Source organism: Cavia porcellus, unplaced genomic scaffold, assembly GCF_034190915.1.
Source record: "Cavia porcellus strain 051 isolate PalLab524CR breed Dunkin Hartley unplaced genomic scaffold, mCavPor4.1 scaffold_5, whole genome shotgun sequence".
Lineage (NCBI taxonomy): Eukaryota > Metazoa > Chordata > Mammalia > Rodentia > Caviidae > Cavia > Cavia porcellus.
This window is the reverse complement of record NW_026947488.1, coordinates 24,450,491-24,470,428: the sequence shown is the minus strand read 5'-3', so window position 1 is coordinate 24,470,428 and position 19,938 is coordinate 24,450,491. Positions and strand designations below refer to the sequence as shown.

At 40.5% G+C, this 19,938-nt stretch overlaps 2 protein-coding genes and 1 long non-coding RNA gene across 5 annotated transcripts in view; 1 reads left to right on the top strand and 2 right to left on the bottom strand.

Annotated features, from left to right (window-relative positions):
• Rbl1 (RB transcriptional corepressor like 1) overlaps positions 1-5,392 on the bottom strand; it is a 95,300-nt gene extending 89,908 nt beyond the window's left edge. For 2 of the 3 annotated variants that reach the window (XM_063248383.1, XM_063248384.1), the window contains exons 1-2: positions 5,161-5,392; positions 869-1,002 (exon numbers count right to left, since the gene is read on the bottom strand). In XM_063248383.1, the coding sequence (XP_063104453.1) occupies positions 869-1,002; positions 5,161-5,316 (290 nt within the window). In that variant the 5' untranslated portion in view covers positions 5,317-5,392. The remainder of the gene's footprint in view (positions 1-868; positions 1,003-5,160) is intronic. The other variant, XM_063248382.1, reaches the window with a different exon arrangement.
• A 4,904-nt stretch (positions 5,393-10,296) lies between these two features.
• Positions 10,297-14,899, top strand: LOC100735732 (uncharacterized). Its single transcript, XR_216251.4, has 2 exons — positions 10,297-11,163; positions 11,765-14,899. It is a non-coding gene; the product is annotated as an uncharacterized LOC100735732 (long non-coding RNA).
• A 664-nt stretch (positions 14,900-15,563) lies between these two features.
• Positions 15,564-19,938, bottom strand: part of Mroh8 (maestro heat like repeat family member 8) — a 61,819-nt gene continuing 57,444 nt past the window's right edge. Inside the window, exon 23 of the mRNA XM_063248381.1 lies at positions 15,564-16,601. Within this exon, the coding sequence (XP_063104451.1) occupies positions 16,453-16,601 (149 nt within the window). The 3' untranslated portion in view covers positions 15,564-16,452. The remainder of the gene's footprint in view (positions 16,602-19,938) is intronic.

The window sequence follows — 19,938 nt, the reverse complement described above, 5'->3', positions numbered from 1 at the left end:
GGCTGAAGTAGGAGGAGCCAGTTTGAACTAATGGCCTCAAATGGTTTTAAATCAAGCAAACCCCCCAGAATCAAATATCAGCACCTATCCTGACTAGATCACACCAGTTCTTGTTTCCCACAAGGAAGATAGTTCTATATGGTTAATTAGCAAAACTCTGCCTTGAAAAAACACAATCAAAACAAAACAAAACAAAATCTGCCAAAATGAAACCCATTAATCTGTATAATCAATATGCACTAATAAAAACTGCAGGACTGTTGAGGAGGGATGGGAATGTAGCTTAGTGGGAAAGCCGCAGGTTCAATCCCCAGTACAAAGAAAAGGAAAGTTGAGACAATTACTGGATCAAACTAACAAAATTATAGAGGTGACAGATTAACTTTTCCTGAAGTTGGTAACTATACCATTATTTAATATAATATCAAGACATCTGGAATTGATAGACTATAATGCAGGCTTGTATGGAATGGGTTGAGGAAAATATTACTTTAAAAAACACATCTGTATATTTAAAAGAATGTCAAATGACAATTCAAATAAGGTAAAATGTCAGTAATAGATGAATATGGGTCAAAGCATTTGAGTATAATTTGTGTTTTTCTTATTTCTGCAGTTTTTCTAGTAGTTTTAAATCATTTCCAAATTTTTAAAAAGCATACTTAAACAGTTTTACATAAAGACCTCTGGTTGAAGAGCCAGAATTTGAGGGAAAAACGCAAAGGAAAAAATGTGAAACTTGGAAAAGTAAGTCTATTTAATAAACAAATCTGGGACTGAATGAAATCACACAATTTAAAATAAAGAGAAATTAAATTCTAAAATTAAATTTAAGACTTATCAAACAACATTTGAAAAATATAAATACCTTAATTTAGCCGAACGTAGTATTCTGGTGAGTGAAACACAGTTTCCTTCCATAATTCCCTTTCCAACCGTGGGAATAATGCTTTTGCGGCACGCAACATACAGTGAACATGCCAACCAGTGTATAACTTCTCCCTGGCAGGCAAAAGACAAACAGTAAAATGGATATATTATGCTAAAATGCTTAATTCTGGAACCATAAGATAGCTGAAAATTATCTGATTAACACTTTCCTTCAACATATAAAGGGTCATACAAACAAAGATATTCACCCAAGGTCCCAAAGCTAAGTTAGTTGCAATAATGGGTAAAAAACTTCGTATTTTTTGTCCTGTGTTTTTATAACAATAACATGATAAATCAGTACTAATCTACAAATTGAGCTTTCCACTTCATTTCAAAACTAGTATTACTGAAAACATTGTTTCAAAATGTCCCAGCATTAGCTTTCTTGGTTTTAAAACATCAGTCATGAAAAAAAAAAAAAAAAATCAGTCATACAAATTTCTTTTTATCATTTTTTTTTAAAAAGCCATTTTGGAAAAGAAAAAACAGTAGAAAATTGACAAGTGACTCACACACAAAAATTAATACCCATGTATGGGCTGGGGATTTAGCTCAGCGGCATAAGCACCTGCCTTGCAAGCAGGCGGTCGTGAGTTCAATCCCCAGTACCGATAAAAAATGAAAAAAAAAAATTAATGCCCATGTAGTATTATGTGAAGAAGATTATCATTTTTATGAGGTAAAATTTTGGGGTACCAACTCAAAACACATTGTCATTAAAATAGTATCTTAAAAGGTATCTCAGTTTACAAACCCACCAAAAAGGTCACCTCTTAGAATATGACATTTAATTTTCTTCTTTAGATTTGAAACATCTCTAAATTAGAATCATTTTATGAATATTGCTGAAATATAGGATTAAGAATTATAGATCAAGGGTGCCAGGGATTTAGCTCAGCGGTTCAAGTGCTTGCCTCATAAGTGCAAGGTTGTATGTTTGTTCCCTGGTACAAAAAAAAAAAAAAAAAAAAAAAAACTATGGGGGCTGGGGATTTAGCTCAGCGGCATAAGCACCTGCCTTCAAGTGTGCAGTCGTGAGTTCGAACCCTGGTACTGATAAAAAAGAAAAAGACCAAAAAAAAAAAAAAAAAAAAAACTATGGAGCTGGGGATTTAGCTCAACGGCGTAAGCGCCTGCCTTGCAAGCAGGCAGTTTTGAGTTCGATCCTTTGTACCAACAAAAGACAAAAAAAAAAAAAAACTATGGATACAAATTTCAAAGAATAAATCAGACATGATGGCACAGGCATCACTTGAGAGGTGAAAGCAAGATCACTTAAATTTAAGTCCAGTCTGCGCTACAGGGTGAGTTCAAGGCCAACCTGACAGTAGCAAGACTGTCTCAAAAAAACACAAACACACACATGCACACACGTGTGCGCACACACAAGACTCATAGCATAACATACTGTTGTGCAGATCTACAGATCAGACTTTAAAAGGATAAAAACATTGATTTAAAAATTTTTTTCTTTCAATAATCTAAAAAGGATCAGTAGATACTAGTGACCATCAAAAGCTAAAGCTTATTGTCTATACTAAAGGATAGACAAATCTTACTTGCTCAAAGCACTAAATATAGTAGGTAAGCTATGGTTGAATGTATCTGAATATAGCCTCCTACATGAAAACACCAGTAAAATACAGAAATATAAGCACTTCTTCCTTAAGAGTCAACTAATGTTATTTATTCTAGTTCCTACTCTGGATGCTAGACCTTGGAAATACAAAGATAGTTTCTGACCTCAGAGAATACCAAGTCTAGAGCTAAGGAAGAGTAACAGAAACCATTGTTTATAATTGGTGTGATACAGGCTCTAAGAACTGAAGATAAAATGCCATGGGTAAACACAGTGTATTAACTGTGTTTCATTAGAGTTTAGGGAAGGGTTTGCAATGACTTAAAAGTGTCACATCAGCAAAAACATACATGAGGCATGAGGGGGAAATGTAAACAAGGGCTTGTTGGGTAGAATAGGGGGGAGAAAGACTGGGGAGAAATTCTCAGCAAGCAGGAGATAGGAAAATACTCTAAGTGGCCTCCACCAAAATAAAAGGAAAAGTTAAACACTCTGTAGAACACATATCACAAAACCTCAACTCACACATCTATGCTTTCTAAAGCAAACATATAGTGTCCCAATCAACTTTGCCTAACCAGAGATTTAGATCTTCAACTTTCCCTGGAGTAATGAGGGAAAGGTTTCAGGTTCCCTTCCAAGTTCCAGACAGAGTGAATGCAATGCAGAACAACTAAGAATAAGCAAGTCATATTCAGGAATCTGAAACAGGCATCTGCTTCAATGCCTTGGTCATAGTTTGCACTTGATAAATGCTTATTCAATGAGAAAGCACATGAAGCCCTGGGATACTGTTTTCTTAGGCTTTCAAAAATCAACCTGAGCAAGGAATGGTGTATTCACATGTTTTTAGTCCTGGTATTTGGAAGTCTGAAGCAAGGAAGTTGCAGTTTGACACCAGCCTAAGCAATTTAGTGAAATCTTGTCTCAAAATAAAAATAAAAATGGGCTAAAGAACCAAGGGACATAACTGCAAGCTCAGCACCCAAGAAGTTGAAGTGGGAAGATTATGAGCGTGAGGCCAGCCTGGGCTACAGAGAGACCTTCAAAAAAATAAAAAGCTGGGATGTAGCTCAGCACTCCCTGGGATCCAATCCTAGTGGGAAGGAATCAATCTATTTTCAACTGAGAGACTATTAATTTACCACTTCCTTTACTTTCTTATTTTTTTTCCCTCAGTTTTCCAGTCATGCTAGCTTCAGATGCAACTTACTGCACCTTATCCAGTCTACTCAGTCCTACCCTGAAAACATGCACGTCTCTCTGAGGTATTTTTCTCATATATAGACATACATAGTTAATCCCAAACTTCAGCTCTATGACTCTGAACCCAGTAATTATTTCACTGAATCAGAGGAACATCCTATACATAGTCCAGCCTCTTGGCTCATGAAAGCCTTTGAATATAAGACCACTGGCGCAATATACTGAAATACAAAAATCAACCTGAGCAAGGAACCGTGTCTCTCTCAGTTGTAGGGGTTTGGATCCTAGAGGATATCAAAATCCAGGATGCTCAAGTTTCTGATACAAAAAGGCAGACTACTTGTATATAACCTGTGACCATCCTCTTGCAGACTTTAAATCATCTCTAGATTACTTAATATAATGTAAATACTATGTAAATAGACCTACCCTATTATTTAGAAAATGACAAAAGTCCATACATATATGCTTAGTAGAAATTCAACTTTTCCCCAATTTTATTTAATCTGCTGAACTTGCAGATATGGACGCCTACTATATATTCCATCGCAATTCTTTTTTTTTTTTTAAACCGGTATCCGGGCTCGAACTCACGACGGCGCGCCTGCAAGACAAGCGCTTATGCCTCTGAGCTAAATCTCCAGCCCATGAAGCCTAATCTTATCTAGGCTTCAACATTAAAATGAGGCTGGCCAAAACAATCTTCTGAGCCTTGACATTATCATCTGGAAAATAGATGGGTGCTGCCCTGCCATATTCACAGGGATGTTGTGAAGACAAAACAGTAGAACAACTGGGATATCTAATAATGTTAGATTTTATTCAGACCCAGGCACGTGGCGCTGAGGTAAGCTTTGTGTATATACTGACTTTGCTCAAATGTCTGCAAAATGAACAATTTCCAGTGCACTGGGTGAGACACAGCTGACGAGTTAAATAGCTCAGACTTCTGAGTCGGGCTTTCTTCTCTTTTCGGGCTTTCTTTCTAACCCTGTGATCTCAGGCATTACACAGCTTAACTACTTTGAAGATCTGCTCTTTTTTCAGTGGAACGGGAACCACAGAACACGTTCAAAGAGAACTGTGATGATACATTCAAAAGGCTGAGCCGTGGGGTCCAGGCACGCATTTTAGTTTAACGGCGGTACCAAGACTTCTAGAGCGCAGGGGTTTTGCACTGGAAGCCTAGAGACTGGGAGACCCCTGAATGGCGCGGGGCTTTGGACAAACTTCTGCTTTTCTGGGTTTCGTTTTCCCGTTTCAAAAAAACGAGTGGGTTGGCTGATGTACACCCACTCCCCACTCCACACTCCAGGGCCCCGGGATACGCAGCGACCCTTCTAGGTGGTGAAACTCCCACTACCTCCATAGGCCGGAGCAGGGGCGGGGCGAGGGTGGGGCCTGGCGAAAGTCCGGTCTGGCCGCCCACCTGCGCGGCTCACCTCTAGGCTGTAGTTACCCCGGATGGCGGTGAAGTCGTCCAGGGCTTCGGCTGCGCTCCCCTCATCCAGGTTCAACTCCTGGCATAGGGCCTGCAGCGCCTCCCCGGCCGCGGCGACCACCGCCGCCCCCTCTGCGAGGGGAGCGTCCTCGAACATCCCCGCGGGCGGCGCGCCGCAGCCCGAGTTCTTTCTCCCTCCCTGGCGCACTACCCACAATCACCCGCGACAAAGCGCGCGAAAATTGGCTCGGAAGAGTGCGTGTTTGTATATGTGCTTCCGCTTTTCTTCTTTAAAAAAAGAAGTCCGTTTCTTCTCCTAAGCTGTTAGTCGACCCTTTCTAGCAACGTGATAAGGAGATGAACCTCCGACCCTAGTAGGATGTAGTTTTGCCCCAGGCGTGCAACGAGGGTCCTGCTGGATGGAGGGAAGAAGGGAAAGAGGGGAAGGTTAGCGAAAGCGGAGGGATCCGCATGCAGATCCCACAGGATTTGTAGTCCGGCTCTATTGGAAGCCGCGGCACCGCCCCTGTGTTGGCCACTTTTACCTGTGAGCTACGCAGCGCAGACGGGGCTGGGCTGGATGGCCTGGGCTCACTACAGCTATGGGCCGCATTCCTTCTGAGAATTCTGCTGTATTATTATGACAGCTATGGAGTCCTGGGTTTGTCACTGCCGCGAGGCGTTAAACCTAGTCTGACTAGACGGGGACCTAGCTCAGCGGCACAAGCGCCTCCCTGGAAAGCGCAGAGTCCTGAGTTCCGATACCAAAACCAAAACAAATCAAAAATACTAATCTGACTGAACCTTGCTCCTTAAATTAGCAGGGGGTGGGCTGGGGATTTAGCTCAGCGGCATAAGCACCTGCCTTGCAAGCAGGCAGTCGTGAGTTCGATCCCTGGTACCGATAAAAAGGAAAAAGACCAAAAAAAAAAAAAAAAAAAAATTAGCAGGGGGTGGCAGAACAGCCAAACGTGGTCGCTGGTCCCCAATATTTGCAAGCGCACGTAGAGCTGGGCGACTGGTGAAGAAAGGATAGAATATGAAGGGCCCCTTCGTGGACTGGGAGAACTCTCATTTCAGAAGGAGCGCTGGCCTGTGGCTAGAAAGACGTTATTAAGAAAATAAATCAGAGCCTGTCACTCGTTCACTCAGGAGATCCTTCTAGGCCTTAAAACAATATTCACTCTCCTTTCTATGACCTACAAGGCCTGCCTCATTGATTATACCCCAACCATACGCACACATGTACACATGGCATATATAAATTCAGGCTTTTTAATCTTTTATCTTGAAAATGCAGAGGTACTGAGCTAGTTCAGGGGAAATATACATACATATGTATATGTGTGTGTGTGTGTATATATATATATATATTTGTTTGTTTGTTTTGTAAGGGGGATCGAACTCTTGCCAGGCAGGCGCTTATGCCACTAAGCTAAATCCCCTGCCCCCCAGGGGAACAATATTAAAAATTGACATTTTGGAGGTTTGGCATTGACAACATATTAGACTCAACCTCACTTATGTCTGTGTGGGCAGCCATGTGTATACTTAAAAACAAGATAAAAAATAAAATCAATATGCTTTCTTTCATATTGATTCTATTTTTTATTCCCTAGGGCATGTTCATTTAATACAAAACTCAGCTTTTCTGAATAGAAAATTAAGTATGGGTGAGGAAACAGATTTACTCTGCTCTTCATTTTTGATCCAGGCATTTTGATCGGCCTCTCAGACAAATGACAAATATTTAGAATATATAAAGAGCTTTAAAAAAAAAAAGACCTCCCAAATTTAGAGACCCAGTCCAAAAACAGACATTTGAAATGAACAGATACTTCTCAAATTAAGACATAGAAATAGCACATTGATAGATCTGTGGGGGACCAGCGTCAGCTGAAAAGATAAGAAGTGTGAAATATAAATGACCTTTATTTTGAGAATGCGAGGAGAGACACCCCCTATCCCCTGGAGCGTGGCATCCCCCCCCCCATCTCTCCGTGGAACACGTGGAGTGGGGGCCTATATGTGATATGTAGCTTAGGTTAGGGGTGGTGCCTGAGGAGGCATTAGGGATACACAGGTAGCCCATGGGCACTAGTTTGGCACCAGAGGTAGATTCCTAGGGGTGGGGAGATAGAGGCTCCTTGGTTCCGGCTGAGGCTTTTCCAGCTACAGGATCCAGCCTGGGCTAAAACTCTTTCACAAATAACCATATGAAGAATGTTCAACATCACTGGTCATTGTACAGATGAAAAATAAAACAATGCTGAGATTCCATCTTACTCCAGAAAGAATGGCTTTATTAAGAAATTAATAACAAATGCTGGGAAGGCTATGGAGGAAAAGGAACCCTTCCCCGTTGTTGGTGGAGAGTGTAGACTGGTACAACCACTGTGGAAATAAGTGTGAATATTCTTCAAAAAGCTAAAACTAGAGGTTCCATTTGACTGAACTTTCTAGTTATTTTCCCAAAAGAATTATAAGCAGTCGTGAGTTAGATCCTTGGTACCGATAAAAAAGAAAAAGACAAAAAAAAAAAAAAAAAAAAAAAAGGGCCACAGCAATATGTGCACACCTTTATTTATTGTGGCACAGTTTGTAATAGCTAAACCTCAGAAACAGCCAAAGCCAATCAACTGATGAATAGATAAAGAAGATGTGTGTGTGTGTGTTTTTTTTTTTTTTAAATACAATGGTGCACTACTAACCGGCGTGGTGGTTCATGCCTGTAATGGCGTAGTGGTTCATGCCTGTAATCCCAGCACTCGGGAGGCTGAGGTGTGAGGATTGTTGCAAGGTCTAGACTAGCCTGGGCTACAAAGTGAGCTCAAGGCCAGCCTGAACTGCATAGCGAGACCCTGTCTCAAAAAAGACAAAACAAACAAAAAAATGGTTCATTACTCTTACATAGAGAAGGATAAACTAAAAACATTTCTAGTTAAACGGATGCACCTTGAGGCCATACTCTTAAGTGAAGTAAATTGGACATACGTGTAAATATCACATGGTTTTTCTGGTGTGAGAAACCAAAAGGGTAAATAAGGACCAAAATGTATAATAAACATTTGGAAATAGAAAGAATGTTCAAATGAGAAGGGGAATAAGAAATGGGTGAGGGGAAAAAGAATGGACAAGAAAAAAAAAATGGAAACAAAACTTTTGTAAATAAATAAGGGAAGGGGCTGGGGATTTAGCTCAGTGGCATACGCGCCAGCCTTGCAAGTGTGTGTTTGTAAGTTCGATCCTGATAGAACTGTGGCGGGTAGGAGGAGGAGGAGGAGGACCAGCAGTGGCTGAAAAGATAAGAAATATAAATAACCTTTATTTTGGGAATGTGGGGAGAGACACCCCCGACCCCCTGGGGCGTGGCATCTCCACCCAGGGGCTGTCGATTTCTCCGTGGAACACGTGGAGTGAGGCACTTAAGTAGCCTCGGCCTGGGGTGGAACCTAAGGGGGCATTAGGGATGCACAGGTAGCCCATTGGTCTTAGTTTGGCGCCAGAGGCAATTCCTAAGGGTGGGGGGAGAAAGGAGCTCCTTGGCTTTACAGGCTATAGTATCCAGCCGGGCCAAAACCCTTTCAGATCCTCGTTATCCATAAAAAAAAAAAAAAAAAAAAAGACAAATAAATAAATAAGGGAAAAGAGGGCTGGAGATTTAGCTCAGTGGCTTAAGCACTTGCCTGGTAAGCACAAGGTAGTGAGTTCAATCTCAAGTACCAAAAAAAAGGGGGAGGGGGGAGTGCAAGAGGTTGTAGGCAGGGGAGGATAATAACAAAAAAAAGAAGAAACAAGCTATATCATGTACCAATGTAAATTCCCTATGATTAATGTTATTATTATGTATATCTAAATATACCAATAAATACATATTCCTGGAAATATAACATCATCTTAAGCCTTGCTTTATTAATTATCTATACATAATTAACTCATCGGATGAGAGGGACAGACAGAAAAGGAGCTTAGAGGCAAGAAGACAAGAGAAGAAAGAAGATGCAATATTTACATTATAATTTTACCTAGTGCAGTTTACTTGCTTAGGGATGTTGCCTGAAAGATTCTCCTCTCCTACAATTCCATGTTTTACTTATAGAATAGTTTAATCTTTCTACAGGAAGAAAAGAGTAATTTCTTATAAAATAGGTATTTTGGTATAAGAGGAAAAAGCAAAACTCAAAAAAGGGAAAGGCTAATCAAGACACAGATGGGTCAATAATAATGAACAATATATTTTAATAGTGTATAGTACAATAGAAATAAAGCTAAAATGACAGCTATATTGAACAAAATTAAATGTCCCAAGATTTTTGTTTTGTGTAGTTTTAAAAATTCATGAAAACATAAACCTGTCTCTGCAAATAGCTTTACATACAAAAAAAAAAAATTGCACTATTTGGGTTGAATAAACTTGTTAATGCAGACGCTGTCAGGGACTTCTTAGCCTTATCCAAAGCTGAGGTGGTTCAGTATAGAGTTGTCCTCTGTTTCTTAATGGATGCTTCTGTCTGTGAATTTTAACACAATAGAGCATAAAATAAAATAAGTGTTACTTCAATTGTTACTCCCTCCCCATTAGTGATGTTACTCCAAAAATAAAAATTTGCCTGAGGGAAAGGAAGTGAAGCACAAACTTGAACAATGAGAAAGCATTCATTGAACACTGTTCATATAACTGGAGATTCACGCTAGCCTGTGAAAGCACAAGTCTCTTACATTTTTGCATTTGAAACAGAAAATTCATTCATCCATTCATATTTAAATATAAAACTTTAAAACAAGTGTATTTGAATCAACAGAGGTTTCTGTTTTGAGAAGACTAGCCACTACTTTTTGTTCTAATTCCACTCTATACAGTATAGTGAACATTTTATCTGATTAAAAATAATAAGGTATTTTCTAACATTTATAGAGGCGTTCAACTTTAGATTTGATAAATTATGTGAAGTTCAATATCACTTTAAAATATTTGAATACATGAGTTTGAGGAGCTCGGGTTCAGCAACTGAGATAACTGAAAGAGTAGATCTGCAATACTCATTCAAGGGAAAAAGAAAACTGGAGGAGCACAGCAGATTCGTCAAAGGCGTGAGCTTTGGAGACAACTCAGGTTTGAATCGGCTTTCCCATCTAGTGGTAGTTTTGGGGGTGTTGATGAGTCATTTCACCATTAATATCACCAAATGGAGATATTAATACATGAAGTGGTTATAAGAATTAAAAGAGTTGATTATATAATATAGTTAGCTTAGGCTCATAGCTAACACTCAGCAAAATGTTGCTCATTTTTATTGAATAATCTAGAAAATGGTTTAGTTCCAAAGGGGACCGTACAGTTGGTTGCATGTAATGAGACCAAAGGAGAATGGTGGGGGATGGCTCAAATGGGCTCTTTGCAATGAAGTTTAGCATCCAGTGACCATCTTATTGGATTTTCTTAGGGTGATGATTTTATCTGTCAGACAATTGGGGCCTGAATTTTATTTCAAAACGTGCTGCCAGCCTCGCCCAGCGACTCCAAACAGCCAGGGGAGAGAAGCTGTGAGCCGAGCGGCATGAGCTGAAGGCCAGCATAGCTAACTCCACCTAGCTGTACAGCCTTGCTACATTGTTCGGAACCTGGTATGGCCCTGCCTAGAGATCCCCCCACAGCCAGGGAGCTTTGGAGCATTCTCCAATCACGGTTGGACCCGCCCAGCGACTGCAGCAGCTAGGGAACCTCTGTTTGCCGCAAGGTGCGGGCTGAAAGCTTACACGGCATAATCCACCTAGCTGTGCAGGAGCCTAAGTAAATCCCTCCGAACCTGGCAGGCCCCGCCCAGCGTCCTCCACAGCCGAGGAGTTTTGGAATGTTGCTTGGCTCCTGGTTGGGCCCGGCCAAAAGATTCCAAACAGCCCGGGAACCTCTGCATTACAAGCTGCAAGCCGAGCGGCGAGAGCTGAAGGCCTGCACAGCGAACTCCACCTAGCTGTGCTGCCTTTCTACTTCTCTCTGAACCAGGTAGGGCCCCGCCTAGCGCCCCCCATCCTCACCCCCACAGCCAGGGACCTTTGGAACTTTGCTCAGCTTCTGGTTGGGCCCTGCCCAGTAGTTCCAAAATACCCAGAGGGCCTCCCAGTAAGAGTGGCACGAGCTGAAGGCCTGCACAGTGAATTCTACCCAGCTGTATCGCCTTGCTACATCGCTTAGAACCTGGCAGGGCCCGGCTCAGCAACACCAAACAGCCCCGGAGCTTTGGTATGCAGTGTGGAACTTGCTAGGGTCCTGATAGAATTTTCGGGGCAGCTAAAGAGATAGAAATATGAAGTAAAAGTGGCCTTTATTTTAAGAATGCGGAGAGAGACACCCCCCCCCCGCCCCCGCACTGAGGTCTGGCTTTTCTCTCTGCCGGGGCATGTGTTGTGGGGGGGCATACGTGTAGCTTAGGCTTGGGGTGGAGCCTAAGGGGTATTACTGATGCACAACTGGCCCATTGGAATCCATTTTGTGCCATAGGTAAATCGCCTGGGGGTGGGGAAGGTGACCTCAAAATTGAGCCCCTTGATACCGCCTCCCAGCCTCCCGCTGCTGCAGCGTCCCATTTAGGGCAAAATCCTTTCAGGTCTCATCCAGTGACCCCAAGCAGACGGGGAGCTTTCATCCGCCGCGTGGCAAGAGCTGAAGGCCTACCCAGCATACTCCACCTAGCGGTTCAGCCTTGGTACTCTACTCAGAACCTGGTAGGAATCGGCCTAGCAACCTCAACAGCCTGAGAGCTTCGGTGTGCCTCTTGGAGGTTGCTGAAGGTCCGCCCAGTGCACTTCCCCATTCAGGGATCCTCTGAGTGCCGTTAGGGACCAGGTAAGGCCTGTCTAACGACCCCCACTCAACTGGGGAAACTCCCTCCAGTAAGAACAGCCATCCTCAACCCAGGAAACAGCTGAGACTGCATTTGGCTGCCCCAGGGGAATACAGGAAAATGACAAAAAGAAAGAGCAAAAAGCAATGTCAAGTCTCCTGCCCTTCCCAAAAAAGCCTAGAAGACACGGACATAAAAGGAAGTGTAAGCCACACACCTGAAATTTCTGAAACGATAGCAACTGAAATAAAGAAAGAACTCCATGAAGCTCTGAAGGAACTCGCATCAGAAATAATATCCCAGGTAAAAGAAGAAATAACAAACACAATGAGAGAAATGCTGAATACATCTGAAGAATACAAAATTAAAGAAATAGAGAAGCACAATAAAATGTTGGAAACCTTGAATGAACAACATAAGGAAGGATTAGAATGCATGAAACAGATTCAAAAAGATATCCAAGAAATCAAACACATGCTGGCTCCAGAAATGAAACGCCTCTCTTGGTCAGAGATCCTCTGAAGTTATTATATCCCTCAAAAAAAATCCAATTTACTATGAATCATGGAGAATTTTTTTTTCTGCAACTTGTCTTGGTGGAAGACTGTGGGTGAAAAGTAGAAAACAGGTTGAATAATGACTCATTGCTCACTGTACAACAAAATTTAATACAATTCACCATTGCATGTGTCTATTCTTCATCTACCATTTGTCTTAACTTTCTCTCTTTCCCACCTGTTATAGTTTGTTTGGATGCCCCTCCCAAGCCTCATGCAATCATGGACATGGCTGAATCTAGCATTTGTGATTGGTTTGTTGTCTAGCACTGGGATTGGCAATGTGAGTGCTGCATCCACCCAGGGGCAGAGCCAATGACATACAGTGTAAGGGTGGGAAGAAGATGAGTCTTTCCTTTTTTGCTCTGTTTGTGCTTGCTGTTTGCAGTGGCCATGAATGGCTGCCCTGCCATGCCATCCTGCCTTGGAGCCAGCTGAGTATGGACTGAAACCTCCAAGAACTATAAGAAATAAACCTTCCCTTGTTTCACTTTCGACGACATGTATTTTGTCTCAAGAATGAGAAAAAATAGGATAGAATTTGGTACTAGGTGTGGAGTCTTTGCTGCAACTGTACCTGATCATATTGTTAAAGAGCCTTTAAGAATGACTTGTAGGAAGAGTAGGTAAAGGTTGGGAGATGTCACCTGAAACAGTGGCACTGGAACAGATTAGGATGTTCTGTCAGAGATTCTGGAGATTCTGGTCAGAGGTCAAGAGACCAGAAAGGTAATAGAAAGCCTGCTGGTAAAGACCAGGCTCTGGAGGTTTCTGCTGGGAAGGACTACATTGGTTGTTGGACTACACACAATGTGTGTTATGGCTTTGCAGAAAGTTTGTATGCATTTTGCTCATGTCTAGAGACTCCGCCTGAGACTGAGATTAAGGGCAGCAAACTGATTAATCTGGTAAAGGAAAAAAAATATGGTAAAAGACATTTTAAGGCAGTCTAATGTTGAGGCAGTGGCATGGCTAATATTGAGGGCTTTTAGCCAGATTTATGTTGTGAAACGAGCAACAAGCCCAGCAGGATGATTTACAATGTTGTAAATTTGGCCAGAAAGCTATGGACTATAAAGATGGAGTTCAGACCTTGATTGCTAAGGAGAAATAGGAAAATAAAAATGATGGTCTGGGGGCATCCCGGAAAGCAAGAGGTCCCCAGTCTTTGCAGCCTCAAAACTGTAAAAGTGAAAGACTTTGCTCAGAGGAGACAGCCACAGAGTGCTGTGTTCCAGAGTGGTGACACAGGCCACAGGAGGTTCCAAAATGGTGGCAGCCACACCGGATTCCAGAATGGTAGCAGCATAGAGCTGTTCCTCACAATCAGGTTCAGAGAGCTCAGCAATCAAGGCACTCAACTCTTACAGCCAAGAGAGAGGAAAGCTTGGCTACTACTCCAGCTCCAGCAGACCTAGGCAGCACCCACATGGTGCTGGTTTTAGGTGAATGGAGAATACATGAGTTCTGAGGTTAAAGCAGCTTCCACTCCAATTTCAGAAGACCTAGGAGGCCAAGCAGTGTGCCCAAGAGGGCAGTATGTGAATGTGAAGGCAAAGGTGCAATGGAGACCCCAGAAGTTTTGAAAAGCCAGGAACATGAATCAGCCAAGGAAAGCTGTTAAGACTGAGCAGAGAAAGTGGGCTTAAGAGAGAAGCTGTGGGAGATGAAATCCCTGGAAATGCTGAGGAGATGGAGTCACTCAAGCCTTTTGGAGCTTGTAACTAGATTGCTTCAGATGATGAGCATTGAACTCCAGGACTTAATGTCTGCTCTGTTGGATTTTGAACTTGCTTTGGTTTCAATGCTTTCTATCCCTCTGTTTGTAACTTTTGGAATAATAATGCTTATCTTATATGTTGGAAGTGTTTAACTTTACTTTCATTTGTCAGGGGCTTGCAGCTAAGAGTTTGCCTTAGACTTGGGACTTGGACTTTTCATAAATGCTGAAACTGTTAGGACTTTGGCAACTTGGAGATGGACTAAATGTCTTTTGTATAAAGGACGTACATGAGTTTGGGATGCCAGGGGTGGAATGTTATGTTTTATGTTTGGATGCATCCCTCCAAGCCTCATGCAAGCATGGACATAACTGAATCTAGCATTTGTGATTGATTTGTTGCCTAGCCCTGGGGTTGGCAATGTGAGTGCTGCATCCACCTAGGGGCAGAGCCAACATACAGTATAAGGGCGGATAGATGTGTCTTTCCTTTTTTGCTGTTTGTGCTTGCTGTTTGCAGTGGCCATGAATGCTGCCATGCCATGCCATCCTGCCTTGGAGCCAGCTGAGTATGGATTGAAATCTCAAAGAACTATAAAAAATAAACCTTCCCTTGCTTCACTTTGGGCATCAGGTATTTTGTTTCAACAACAAGAGAAAAGTAACTAAGATTCCATACCACTTTCATATACCATATCACCCCATATAGTTCAGCTCTGGCTCTCTGATTACATTCCTCAACCAAACAAGAAGCTGGGAATTAGGCCAGTAGCAACCAGCATGCCTCATTTTAATTTCCTATACTTCCACAGGCTGCTTATCAAGGTATTTATCCAATACAAGTTAATCTCTTCCCTATAAAATTTGTTTATAAGAAAAATTTCCTCACCTATGTTTAAAGTAGGCATTGGGTACTGAATAACTGGTAGTCCTTCTTTACCTGACAGCCACTTGAGGATTTGATAGCAGTTTTTAGGAAAGAAATTCAGGAAAATTGGAAAAAGCAAGGAAGTACGGAGTAAAAACCTTGCATATATTGGAATAAATTTAGCATTATACTCCTTCAGAAATTTTTTATTGCTTGAAATCTTTTTAAAGAGAAAGGGAAAAAGGAGAAAGTAAGGGTCTAATAAAAATAATATAATTTAAGATGAAACTATAACAATGGGCTAGTAGTTTATTCTTAAGATTTTTTTTTTTTTTATCGGTACCAGGGATCCAACTCACGACCGTGTGCTTGCAAGGCAGGTGCTTATGCCACTGAGCTAAATCCCCAGCCCCATATTCTTAAGATTTTTGACAAGTAGCCTTGACAGAGAGGCAATAATACTAACACAATAACATTTATTTGGAATTTTTTTATTTTTATTTTTTTGGTACTAGGGATTGAACTCATGACCTCGAGGTTGCCAGGTAGACCCTTATGCCCCTGAGCTAAGTCTCCACCCTGTTTGGAGTCTTGTTTTGTGTTATGTGTATATTAGGGCTTGAACCTAGGTCCTCATATATCCTAAACATGTCCTTTTGTGTGTGTGTGTGTGTCTTTTTCCTTTTTATAGGTACCGGGGATCGAACTCACAACTGCCTGCTTACAAGGCAGGTGCTTATGTCGCTGAGCTAAAACCCCAGCCCCTAAACATGTACTTTTTAACAGAGCTACAACCCTAGCCTTGAAAAATTTTTTTTTTTTTTAGTTTTTTGAGATCCTGTCTCAAAAAACCAAAGATAATTCAATAAACAAACAAATAAATAAAAAGTGGTTCTACCCTGTTTGAGACTTAAACTTTGGGGATATTCTGCCATGGCTCAAAAGCTCATTAGATTTTTCATTTAAATGTGCCAATTTAAACCAAGAGCCACTCCTATGTATTTTTTTTTTAATTTTTTTTTTAATTGGTATCAGGGATTGAACTCACGACTATGCGCTTGCAAGGCAGGCGCTTATGCTGCTGAGCTAAATCCCCAGCCCACACTCCTTTGTATTCTAATTACTTAAAGTTTTTTTTTTTTTTTTTACTTAAAGGTTTTGAGGGGGGGGACATCATGTTGGTGGTATTTAAATATATGGAGGTAGATTTGTGCTGGTATTGCATACATCTGAAAAAAAAGTGCACTGTCTATCCTGTGGCTGCTGAAAGGGTTAGTTTTTACCTGATATTGACTGAATCACATTTCTAGGTAGAGAGACAGCCCAGGAGCTTCCTCCACCAGCAGACTGTCTGTTCAGGTTCTGCCTGAAACTCCACCTTCTGGACTCGGAACAGAGCCTGGGAGGCAAGGATGCGCAGAGAGGGCTCAGGGTCCTGCAGCAGATCTTTCAAATCTAAGTGGTAAGAAAACTGAGTTGAAGGTAAAAGGCACTGAGATTTCCAGAAATGAGCATTTGTCTAGACACTAAAAGGCCAAAATACCAACTTTTTCTAAGATTTGTATCTAAAGTTTGTTAATGAGTAGATTGATTTCATTTTTGATCTATGAAATCTACCAGCTTTTGAGGGTTTTTTTTTTTTTTTTTTGGGTCTTTTTTTTGTCTTTTTCGTTTTTATCAGTACCAGGGATCAAACTCACGACTGCCTGCTTGCAAGGCAGGTGCTTATGCCGCTGAGCTAAATCCCCAGCCCCCAGCTTTTGAGTTACAAATGTTTTACTCCTTTTTACAATAGTCACATACTAACTGGTTTACCTAAAGTCAAATTATCTGGCACGGTGTGGTGGTGCATGCCTCTAATACCAGCACTGAGGAGGCTAAAGCAGGAGGATTGCTGTAATTCAAGGCCTGCCTGAACTATACAACAAGATCATGTCTCAAAACAAAGAAGTTAAATCATCTGGATCTGTCAACTCATGTCTACTGTTAACTGCTAAATTCTGGTATTTGTGGTACATGTAATTCTTAAATCATTTCCTTTTAATGTTTGTAAAATTTTTAGTTTTTATGTTTTCAAGAAATACATATTCACTGTATAGAAAATTTAGACATCTCAAGGAATTTGAAGAGCAAAAAAAAAAAAAAACAAAGAAAAGAAAATTTAGATATATAAGCAGTAGAAGATAATAAAATAAAAATCATCCATAAACCAGGCATGATTGCACCTTCCTGTAATCCCAGCACTATGGAAGGTTGAGGCAGAAGGATTGCAAGTTTGAGTCCAGCCTAGGCAACCTGGTGACTAAGGATGTAGCTCAGTGAAAGGCCCTGGGTTCAGTTCCTAGTATTGCCAGGAAAAAAGACCGATAATTTACCACCCAGTTATTTTGACCATCTATTTTTTATACATTTCCTGTTTTTTTTTTATACATTTATGTATATGTGTACGCTTTTGCATTTTTTAATTTTCAAACTCAATAATTGGTTGCTCCCTTAATAATACAACTGAATTACTGTTTTTTTTTTTTTGTTTTTTTCCTTTTTATTGGTACCGGGGATTGAACTCACGACTGCCTGCTTGCAAGGCAGGCACTTAATGCCGCTGAGCTAAACCCCCCAGCCCCCACAACTGAATTACTTACTTTCTAGTTTATCTGAATCACTTTAAAATTCTTCTATTTTCATGGCCATATATGATTCTACAATATAGATATACTATAATTTAACTAATTTCCTGTTTTATAGTCTAAAATATTGCCCATTTTCACTACTTAAGTATACTGAAATGAACATTCCTGAAATTATTTGTTTATTTTCATAAGTTAAATTTCTAGAAAGAGGATTCATGAGTCAAAGTATGACTTTTTTTGGTCAGTGCTTTGCATAGAACCTAGGTCCTTTATATTGATCCTATATATATATCCCTAACCGGCTGGCTCTGTCTTCTCTGTCTCTCTCTCTTTTTCTTTCTTTCTTTCTCTCATTGTAGACAATGTCTTAAGTTGCTCAGACTAGGCTCATACTTGTGATCCTCTAGCCTCAGCCACCCAGCAAATATAGTTTATATTTTTGTTTATTTGTTTTGAGACAGGGTCTCGTTCTGTAGTTCAGGCTGGCCTTGAACTCAAGATGATCCTCCCGCTTCAATATTCCAAGTGCTGGGATTATAGGCTACACCACACCTGGCTTTTTTTTTGTCTTTTTCGTTTTTATCGGTACCAGGGATCGAACTCACAACTGCCTGCTTGCAAGGCAGGCGCTTATGCTGCTGAGCTAAATCCCCAGCCCCTGCCTGGCATTTTTTTTTTAAAGTATAGCTTATTTTAATACATACTGCCAAACTTCTCTATTAAAAGGTTGTATTTTAGTTGGGCATAGTGGGCACACAGCTGTAACTACAGTTACTTGGGAGGGTAAGGCAGGATATCCAGTTTGAGGCTAGCGTGGGAAACTAAATGAGACTATGTCTCCAAAATAAAAAAGGCTAGAGATGTAGCTCAGTTGTAGAGTACTTGCCTAGAATATGTGAGGTCCTGGGTTTAATCCCCAGCATGGCAAAAAAAAAAAAAAAAAGAGTACTATTTATATTCATACAAGTATATATGTGATTATATCAATTTTGTCTTACCATATCAATTTTGATTAATTTGACAGAAAAACACATACTGGCTTTTTTTTGTTTTATTTTGCAAACTTCTAATTGCTAGTAAGACCAATTTTTTTCATCTGTTTATTAGCCATTTGTAATTCCTTTATGAAATGCTTATTCATATTATTTTTCACTTTTGTGAATTTATTGGTTTAATTTAGGGACATTCACCCTTAATCATATTGAAAGTATTTTTCTTTATTGTTTGCTTTTCAGTTATGTCTTTTTTTTTTTTTTTTTTTTTTTTTTTGGCCTATTTCTTTTTTGGTACCAGGGATTGAACTCAAAACTTCACATTTGCCAAGCAGGCACTTGTGCCGCTGAGCTAAACCCTTGACCCTGGCCTTTTTCTTTTGAAAGTTGATTTAAAATTGTTTAGGGAGACAATTATAGTATTGTCTTATTTTGTGAAGCTGTCTTTGATATACTTAGGGTTTTCTGTCTCTGTCTGTCTGTCTCTATCTCTCTCTCTGCTGCGTCTCTCTAATTCGTGCTGAAAATCAGACCAGGATGCTCTGTCATCAAGCTACATCTCCAGTAGTTTTTATTTTGAAATTGTCCAGTAAAGACTTGAACTTGCAAACTTTCTGCCTCAGCCTCCCTCAGTGCTGGGACTACAGGTACATACCACTGTGCCCTGGTAAGCTCCTCTGTCTGTCTGTGCTCTTTAGTGCTGGGATTAGAGGTGTACACCCCCATATCCAGCTCATTCCTTGAGTAGCATTTTAGCCTTTATATTTATCAAATTTATTTTTAAAATGAAATATTTCACTAGCTTTTAGATACTTACAGTATTTTTGGTATTTAACTTTATTCGTTGTTGTTGTTGTTATAGGGGATTGAACTCATGAACTCACACTTACCAGGCACTTGCTTGAGCCAAGCTAAATCTTTGGCCCTATTGTTTGTTTTTGTTTTTGTTGTTGGAATTTTAAAGAAAAAAAATTTCAAAACAAGATAAGAGGGGAACAATGTTTAATACATTGTGTATTATTATCTTTTTTTTTTTTTTTTTTTTTACATTTTTTTTTCTCGGTACCGGGGATTGAACTCACAACCACCTGCTTGCAAGGCAGGTGCTTATGCCACTGAACTAAATCCCCAGCCCCAATGTATTGTTATCTTTTAACTTACTCATAGTAC